Raw genomic sequence first — 9,820 nt, forward strand, 5'->3', positions numbered from 1 at the left:
TTGATATTTGTTTCCTTTTTCTATTTTTTTTTTTTTTTAATGTTTATTTTTGAGAGAGAGAGACAGAGTGCGAGCAGGGAGGGGCAGAGAGAGGAGAGACACAGAATCCAAAGGAAGCTCCGGCTCTGAGCTGTCGGCACAGAACCTGACATGGGGCTTGAACCCATGAACCGTGAGATCATGACTTAAAGCTGAAGTCGGACACTTAGACCAACTGAGCCACCCAGGCACCCCTGTTTCCTTTTTCTAAAACCCACATAGTTTGGCATAAGTAGATGGTGGCTTAAGTGGCTGCCTGATGTTGAAATTTGGAAACCACTTCTAAGCTTGAATAGTTTGATACAGAGCTTAGTTAGCAATGGGACAGTTCAGCTAAGATTGTCACCACGTCCTGATTTGTTCAAGTGCCTAAATCCGTGTTTTCACCAGGTGCTCTCGCTCTAGCCCTGCAGTGAACCATTAAGGTTTTAAAACGCAGATGCCGGGGCACCTGGGTGGCTCAGTCGGTTAAACGGCCGATTTCGGCTCAGTTCACGATCTCCCAGTTCGTGAGTTCAAGCCCCGCATCGGGCTCTGTGCTGACAGCCTGGAGCCTGCTTCGGATTCTGTGGGTGTCTCTCTCTCTGCCCTTCCCCCACTCGTGCTCTGTCTCTCTCAAAAATAAATAAACATTAAAAAAAATTTTTTTAAACGCTGATGCCTAGGCCACTCACCCCCTCCATTCTCAAGATTTAGATTCAGTTGTTAGACCCTCATGTCGCTTTTTTTTTTTTTTTTTAATCAAGGCCCCACAAATGATCTTGATATGCCTCCAGGGTTGGAAAACACTGCTCTTTTATGTTCTAGTGCCCTTTCCCCTGAAGCCCTTATTAATCCTGATCGTATGCAGAACGGACAGGAAGATAGAAGGTTAGGAAGTGACCTTCCATGCTTGCCTTCTAGAAGGACCAGAGGGAGCTGCTCTAGTCTTTGAGGCCAGTTCCGAGCAAAATTTCTGTGGCTTGCTTTATGCCTGGAGAATCAGAGCTTAGAGGAGAAGCTTCCTTAGAAGTAACCTGGTTGTACAAGCACAGCCAAGCCGTAGGATTTACCCTGCAAGAATTCAGTAGACTCATATGTATGTGAAATCTCTCGAATCTTCTCCCAGTTACTGGAAATTAACTTCCACAAATGCAGTGGGTGAAGGTATTAACACACACCTCGCCAGTCCTTCCCCTACCCCAGCTATTCAATTTGCCTGTAAAAGGGATTTATACCCTAAATAATTAAAAGTGTTAAACTTACAACAAAATAAGAAATTCTGCTCTTTTTTTTTTTTTTTTTTTTTTTTAAACAGATGCTGGGATTGGCTCAAGGCTGCTTTGACCACACTATCCCATATATAAAGGAAAGGATACAATTTGGCAAAAGGATATTCGATTTTCAGGTACATAATTCTCAGCCTCTTTCTAGCCAGCTATACTGTCGTGGCTTCCTATTAATGAAGAGCTGTGTCATAAAGCTGTGGAGGGCGTCCCCTCGGGGGGATTTTAATGGGAGAGGTAGAGAGGAGGAAGGAATAGGTCTCAGGGAGCACACCTGTGAATGCCTTGACCTTCTCCAAGGGCAGAACAACAGTCCTTGAGGCCTGCCTGTCGCATGACTCCTCTCTAAAGATGATACTAGGGTGACTTCAGGGTGACTTCGCATCCGCTAGATGTGTAGAGTATTCAGCACATTGCCTGAGTCTAACGAGCGCTCAGTAAATGGTAACACTTGTTAGGAATCCCCTGCGCAGGTCAGAGCCATGCGGTAATCCTCAAAACACGACACTTTGACCCTTCTTTCTTGTAGAAGGTACAGCGTGCTGCAGTGGGTACAAACGAGATGCTCTCAGCCAAGCGTATTGGGAAATAGGGGCATGGTCTAATGATGTAGCTTCTCAGAGCTCCCCAGCTAAGGGGACCGTTGGTGACGGTGGCATCTTCTGGTCCATGTTGAGGCCTTGCCGGGTTCGGGAAAGCCTGGAGTGACAGCTTTACCAAGCTCGCTTAAGCACTTGACCTAAAAAATCCCAAAAAATTGCTTTACATGTTCACAAAACCTTCTTGTAAGCAAGCCCCAAGGACAATTTCTTATTCCATTACCAGTTCTGTTGTGATGTGTTGTCTTCAGGTGCTGTAGTAATTATTTGTCATTACGTGGGCACACACAGATTGCACGTGCATGGAAATGCGAGGCACAGTCAGTTCTGGCCTGGAAAGTCTGAGTGAGCATGTCAGTCCTGGCCAGGGCCCCCCATAGCCTGTGCTGTCGTGGCGTCTTACACGTGGGAAGCTGAAGCATCTGGAGATTGAGTTCCCAAGGACATACAGCTAGTAATGTGTCAGATTCTGTCTTGGCTTCTGGTCTGACTCGCATGTTATTATACTAGCGAACTCTCTCGGACCAGCTACCACACAGATGGCAAGGAAAGGGACAGAATACGAGACAATTTGAGGGAGATCTCGGTACGCCAGAAACTATTTTTGTGTCTGTGGAGTTGGTAAGGGAGGGATACGGGGTCAGGTGTACTAATTGGTATAATCGTGGCACTTCCAGAGATGCCTCTTGTGGCATTAGAAAACACTTAGAAACACTTTTGGAAAACACTTTTGGAAATTTGATCTTGAAAAACATTATTTATTATATATAATTATTTTATAATATATTTTTATACATCTATCCACGTATATCTGATGCTTTGGTTAAAGGTAGAGTTTTCTCTAACTGCTTTAATCTCATTAGAATGGTTTGTGTGTTGCTTTGCATGTGATCATTCACATCTTTGTCTTGTCCAGACTACAAGCTCCTTGGGTAAAGATGAGGCCTCTTCATCCTCACTTCTCTCAGTTGTGTGTTCAGGATAGATTCATTGAATATGTTCTCCATGTCAGGCCCTGTGTTCACAGTGTAGTCAGGGAACCGGTATTCAGCAATCGTTAGTTCTTGTAGGGCAAGAGACATTGCCGGCATCAGCTTTATGCCTCTCCTGGCGCCTGATGTGGTCATTGGAGTGGACAACCTAGATGGCAACTGTTGGTTTAATTGAACCGAATGTGCTTTTCAAAAATAATTAGAATCTGCAGTCCACATAACAAGCCATAAACTATTTCTAGAATAGTGATATTGGCATAGAAATAGACAAATTGGCTGATGGAACAAAAAGAAAGGCCAGAAATAGACTTAGGCACGTATGGAAACCTAATGTAGGATAGTAGTGGTATTGCAGATCACGGAGTGGGGCTATTCTTTCCTTGTGGGAAAAAAATGAGACTGGATCCCTACCTCACACCATACATGGAAAATAGATTTCTGATATACTAAAGATGTAACATAAAAAATAAAATTTTAGGGGCGCCTGGGTAGCTCAGTCGGTTAAGTTTCTGACTTTGGCTCAGGTCGTGATCTCACAGTTCGTGGGTTCAAGCCCCACGTCAGACTCTGTGCTGACAGCTCAGAGCTTGGAGCCTGCTTCGGAATCTGTATCTCCCTCTCTCTCTGCTCCTCCCCTGCTTGCACTCTCTTTCTCTTAAAAATAAATAAACGTTAAAAAAAATTTTTTTTTAAGTTTTAGGAGAAAATAGAGAATATCTTTATGATCTCATGGTAGGGAAATTATTTTGTAAACAAGGCCCCAAAAGACCAATTGTAAAAGATAATAATAATGGTGAATTTGGCTACCAAATTTCTTTTCCTCAAAAGACACCATAAAGTAAAAAGATAAATTAGAAGGAGAATGATAATTGCTGTACACATAGGTTAGTGAGTGTTCAATTTATTATGATGCTTTATAAGCTACACACATGTAATGGATTTTTTTTGTGCATACCAAATATTACAGAAAGAGAAGGAGAATCTATCGGGTATTTTCGAACTGTTTTTAACTGTTCTCCTTGCTGGGCTATATAAGTCATAAGCACAAGGAACTCTGACTGCCATGTTCAGTGCAACATCTTTAGTGCTCAGCACAGTGCCTGGCATATAGTAGGTGCTTAGTGCATATCTGGGCAGACAGAGATATTGGGCATGAGAAATTTCTGTTCGTGATAGACATACCCATGTCCATATTTCCAGGATATAGTTTATAACTATAAACTGCTGATACTCATATTCTCACTCACTGACTCACTCCTTTTCTTGACTAACATTGAGTGTGTGCCCCTCCATCCTCTAAAATTTGAAGTGGTAGTGATTTCTTCAGGGTGTTTTATTTTGTTTTGTTTTTTTAATTAGTCTTCTGTTGTCTATAACCCTAAAGAAACTGGTACCTGCTCATGAATATTGCCGTAGAGGTACTTTAATAAAGATACTTAGAGAAAATGGGAGCTTCAACTGTTCTTTCACTGCTTTGCAACTAACAGCATCTATTTATTTATGTATTTATTTACTGATTTACTGATTTATTTAAAAAAATTTTAAGTATTTATTGTTGGGAGAGCGCAAGCAGGAGAGGGCAGAGAGAGGGCGACAGAGGATCTGAAGCGGGATCTGCACTGACAGGCTAACAGCAGCGAGCCCCAGTCGGGGCTCAAACTCACAAACCACAAGATCGTGACCTGAGCCGAAGTAGGATGCTCAACCCACTGAGCCACCCAGGTTCCCCCTAACAGCATCTTTTTAATGCACCGAGGCTATATGCAGAATCAAAATTTTATGAATTCAAGCAGATGAAAAATACGTTCACGCTTTTGCTTTGCTGGGATTTAGTTTAAGCTTAATTTTGATCATGCAATGGGCTTAAATTATTAAATAAATGTAACAGTCAGATTTTGTTTTGTTTTTAATTTTTTTTTAACACTGATTTATTTTTGAGAGAACGAGACAGAGCATGAGTGGGGGAGAGGCAGAGAGGGAGGGAGACACAGAATCTGGAGCAGGCTCCAGGCTGTGAGCTGTCAGCACAGAACCTGATGCGGAGCTCGAACCCACGAACTGCGAGATCATGACCTGAGCGAGATCATGACGTCGGACGCTCAACCGACTGAGCCACCCAGGCACCCTAACAGTCAAATTTTTAAGCCTCATTTTGTGATGATTTCTTAAGTCTTGACATTTATAATTACATGAATTTTGAAAGTTGTCTGAGAAAGAATGTATTTCATTTTAGATTGCATATTTTAATTATTATTTTTTAGATTGGAGATTTTAAAGTATTTCTACAAAATGAATGTAAATTCCTTTGCGGGGGGTGCATATTTTCAGTGTGTCAGCACTCCATGTCCAGGCAAGACTTTGAGGATAAGCGGTGTTTTTGTGAGTCCTAATTCTCTAACTTGGGCCTAAATATTGCAGGGGCTCCAACACCAAGTGGCTCAGGTGGCCACCCAGCTGGAGGCTGCGAGATTGCTAATATACAACACTGCTAGGCTTTTAGAAAGTGGAAAGTCATTCATAAAAGAAGCGTCCATGGCCAAATACTATGCATCAGAGGTAAGACAAACAAAACTTAATTCACCTTCCCCTCCCCGTTACTTAAAAGTATTAACCTTTCCACTTAGGAGTGTTGATAATTGGTTTGTTTTTCAAGTAAAATAACGTAGACTTTCCAGTTCCTGCAACAGAAAAGCACACTTGCAAACCTTGCGTAGGAAAGTGCTCAATTCTACGAGGTCTTGATGTCTTTACAGGCTCTTCTGTGGAAACCAAGTGGCCCAGTTCAGGTAGAACACCCACCATAAATCCCTGGGTGAGCCTCAGTCTGAACGATGGCATCACACCCGTGGCTTCCAGTTGGGACCAGGTGAATGCCATGGGAGCTCATGTGAAATAAAAACACAAGAAGAGATTGTTTCTGCTTTAATTTAATGCTTTCTGTTGATACTTCTGCCTTCTCTGTTTAACCCATTGGACACTGGCTGGAGAACTTTGCCCGGTCACTGGCTGCTACGGCCCATCCTCAGCAGCATGCCTTATTCATTCCATAGCTTCCGGTAGCCACTTAACGTCTCAGCCCCCAAATTTAATCTCCTGCCTCAACCTCCCTTCTGGGTTCCAGACTAATAGATCCAATTTCCACTTCACCTGCCCAACCCATCGCACCAGTCAGATGCCTGAGCGTCATCTCACCACCCCCTTCCCCGTCGTCTCCACCTTGAGCCCATCATCCAGGTGCTGAGGATTCTGCCCCGAGTATTTCTTGCATTTGTGTATTTCCCTCCCTTTCTGCTGCTCCCTATTGAACAAGCCGGGTGATTTCTTCACCAGATGCCTCCACTCATCTTCCGACTGCTCCATTGGTCCTTGTCGCTTCCTCCAGTCCCCTCTTCCCTTTTCTTAGTGTTCACGAGGCCATGCCATTCCAGCTTAACCTTCGTGGCTTCTCACGGCAAATGGAACAGTGCTTGTATTCATTTCCTATTGCCGCTTTTAACAAATGACCAAAAATGTAGTGGCCTAAAACACTGCAGTTTTATTATGTCATGGCTTTGGAGGTCACAAGTCTAAAGTGAGTATCACTGGGATAAAATCAAAGTGTCAGCAAAACTGCCTTTCGGAAGCTCTGGGAGAATCCATTTCCTCACTCTTCCCGCTTCTAGAGGCTGCTCACATTCCGTGACCTGTGGCCCCATCCTCTGTCTTCAAAGCCAGTGGTAGCGTGTTCAAATCTGGCTCAAGCCGTCCTGCCTCTGTCTTTCCCTTATGAGGACCCTTGTGATGCCATTGGGCCCACCCAGGCAGTCTGGAACCATCTCCCTCTCAAAGCCCTTAACTTAACCACATCTGTGGGTCCCAGTGGTCATGTAAGGTAACAAACATTAGTTTGTGGGGATTAGCATGCAGACAGATTGGGGGGCCATTACAGTATTAAACATGCTTGCCTTCAGGAGGCCCGCCTGCCTCTCCATTCTCTTCGCAGCTTGCCCTGACCCCAGCCCACTTCCCCTCAGGTCCTTGAGGTCGATAAACCCGTTTGCCCCTTGAAACCCTCCCACACGTTCCTCAACTTGACATGTCCCCTCATTCGTCCTTTGGGCCTCAGCGAAGCTGTAATTTCTTCACACTGTTCTCCTTCTACATCACATCAGCTTCCCTAGCCAGTTCTCCTTGCCTCGTAGAGTTGATCACTTTCTGTAATTGTTGGTTTGATGTGGGAACCAAAAGAGCAGTTGTATACCGCCCCCAACCATCGTTTACCCAGTGGCTGGCGGAGTGCGTGATGTAAAGAAGGCCCTTTGTGTATATATTTGCTGAGTAACGATACCTGTCGGTGTGCATAGGTGTCTGAACAATACCCTAATGTTCTTAAGAAAATAGGAATTTTGTGAATAAATACGAGTTGCCAAAAATGGCGTAGAGAATGGGGCTGAAGAGACAATGCGATCTTACAAAGTAACTCCGATCGGCGGACAGCAGTGGCTCCACGTTACTAAAATATTCCGCAGGAGTGTTTATGGTGCATGAGTTATGCGGTTTCAGCATATTATTTGCTGCTTGGTTTTGGCAGATTGCAGGCCTCACAACCAGTAAGTGTATCGAGTGGATGGGAGGAGTCGGCTACACCAAAGATTTCCCTGTGGAAAAATACTTCCGAGATGCAAAAGTTGGTAGGTAGATTTTTTTACGTTTTATTTTGTTTTCTTTTATTTGCCTCTGTAGCTGTGTGGCCTGCTGTATATGCTTGGTTTTATATTACCGTACTTAGGCAAAGGCAATTGTAATCTCTTCACTGTTGTGTTTATTGGCTCTCTTCTTTTCTGGGGCTGGGCTTTTCTCCCCCACCTCTTCCTTCAAGAGGAAGCATGGATTTATATTTTTTAAGACATCAAGTTGCCTTTATAAACGCCTCAACAGAGCCTTTTCGCAAAACTGCAACCAAACTGACTTGTCATTTTTCTCTTACCAAAAATGTTACTACGTTTGATTCGTTTAATGCCGTTCTTTGAAGCTAAGTTCTGATTTCAGAAGCCTAGCGCCCCATCAAGCCTGAGCCGTCTGACGCCCCACTACCAGGCGGGAAGAGCAAAACAAGGAGCTTTGAAAGCTGCCTGTTTCAGAGTGACAATCCAGGCTCATACGCTGATAAATTAGGAACAATGGACTTCAACCGTTTACTACTGATTCTGGAATCAGAATCCAATTTCCAAATGGAATATTTTCATCTCTTAGGCAAAATGACTTTGTCATATAGTACCATATTCAGGGGATATTGAATGATATCACTAGTGACAGTTTTATAGCAAATATACAGAGGTAATGTGTAGAAGCTATGTCTTAATGTAGACACGTAGTTATGGGTGCATTCCTAATTTTTTTTTTTCTCCCTTTTTATTTAAGGCACAATATACGAAGGAGCTTCAAATATCCAGCTCAACACCATCGCAAAGTGCATTGACACAGAATACTGACGTCCACAGGGACGGGCCTCTCCCCCTTGTCGCTGGTATAAAAGTCTAAACTATCGTGCCTTTTTGTGGAAGTAAACCTCCATGGCATTGAAGTATTCTGTTCAAGGCCTTAGTCATGATTCTTGGGATTGATCTTTTGTGTTTTATCTTTCCAGTCTGCATAAATTAGGCACCAGGAAATCATTTTTCAAATTTGGGAAGAAGGGCATCTGTGTTTTCTCCAAAACTGTCGTTAAAGTTGTACACGTGTAAATCACTTCAGCTTCAGGGCAGACAGACGTTTCACTCTGTCAGCATTTGGAGAAATGCATGTGAAGTATTACGTACAGACATGACTGCTTTATATTCCTGTTAAATCTTTATTTTTTGGATCAGAGAAACATTTGTTATAGTTGGCAATTCTATTGATCGATTCAATTCTAAGTTACTAGCCTAGGTAGGAACTGAAAATGTATTTAGAAAAATCTAAAAAAAAAAAGTTTTAAAAAAATGTATATTTTGAAGGAAAAAGAGAGAGAGAGAGAGGGGGGGGGCAGGGGAGGGGCAGAGAGAGGGAGAGAGAGAATCCCAAGCTGGCTTCTCACTGTCAGCACAGAGCCCAATGCAGGACTCTTATCTCAAGAACCGTGAGACTATGACTGACCAGGAGTTGGAAGCTTAACTGAATGAGCCACCCAGGTGCCCCTAAAAAAGAAAGTTACTTTTAAAAAAGAAAAATCTGGGGGCGCCTGGGTGGCGCAGTCGGTTAAGCGTCCGACTTCAGCCAGGTCACGATCTCGCGGTCCGGGAGTTCGAGCTCCGCATAGGCCTGGAGCCTGTTTCCAATTCTGTGTCTCCCTCTCTCTCTGCCCCTCCCCCATTCATGCTCTGTCTCTCTCTGTCCCAAAAATAAATAAACGTTGAAAAAAAAAAAATTTAAAAAAGAAAAATCTGGGGCACCTGAGTGGCTTAGTTAAGCGTCCAACTTCAGCTCAGGTCATGAGTTCGAACCCCGTATCGGGCTCTGCATTGACATTGCAGAGCCTGCTTCGGATCCTCTGTCTCCCTCTCTCTCTGTTCCTCCCCAGCTCGTGCTCTCTCTCTCTCTCAAAAATAAACATTAAATAAATAGAAAGACCTGAAAGTTCTAGTTCTAAATGGAAGTGGGTGGAAAATAAGGGTATAATTCTGTAGGTCATATGATTGAAGACATTATTTTAACAAAAGAAAGCAATACGATTTGTTCCTATAATTGAGCTGCGTAAAAGATGCATTTCATGATGTTTTCAGCAGATCATTTTAAAAACAAGTTCTTCTCGGGGCTCCTGGGTGGCTCAGTCGGTTGGCCGTCCCACTTTGGCTCAGGTCATGATCTCGCGGTTCGCGAGTTCAAGCCTTGCGTCGGTCGGGCTTGTGCTGACAGCTCGGAGCCTGGAGCCTGCTTCCGATTCTGTGTCTCCCTCTCTCTTTATCCC

The 9,820-nt window shown here is 43.6% G+C and overlaps 1 protein-coding gene across 3 annotated transcripts in view; it reads left to right on the top strand.

Annotated features, from left to right (window-relative positions):
* Positions 1-8,458, top strand: part of ACADSB (acyl-CoA dehydrogenase short/branched chain) — a 36,680-nt gene extending 28,222 nt beyond the window's left edge. For all 3 annotated transcript variants that reach the window (XM_045439766.1, XM_045439767.1, XM_045439769.1), the window contains exons 8-11: positions 1,337-1,426; positions 5,314-5,451; positions 7,466-7,565; positions 8,296-8,458. In XM_045439766.1, the coding sequence (XP_045295722.1) occupies positions 1,337-1,426; positions 5,314-5,451; positions 7,466-7,565; positions 8,296-8,366 (399 nt within the window). In that variant the 3' untranslated portion in view covers positions 8,367-8,458. The remainder of the gene's footprint in view (positions 1-1,336; positions 1,427-5,313; positions 5,452-7,465; positions 7,566-8,295) is intronic.
* Positions 8,459-9,820: the final 1,362 nt, after the last annotated feature.

Source organism: Leopardus geoffroyi, chromosome D2, assembly GCF_018350155.1.
Source record: "Leopardus geoffroyi isolate Oge1 chromosome D2, O.geoffroyi_Oge1_pat1.0, whole genome shotgun sequence".
In the NCBI taxonomy this organism is placed as follows: Eukaryota; Metazoa; Chordata; class Mammalia; order Carnivora; family Felidae; genus Leopardus; species Leopardus geoffroyi.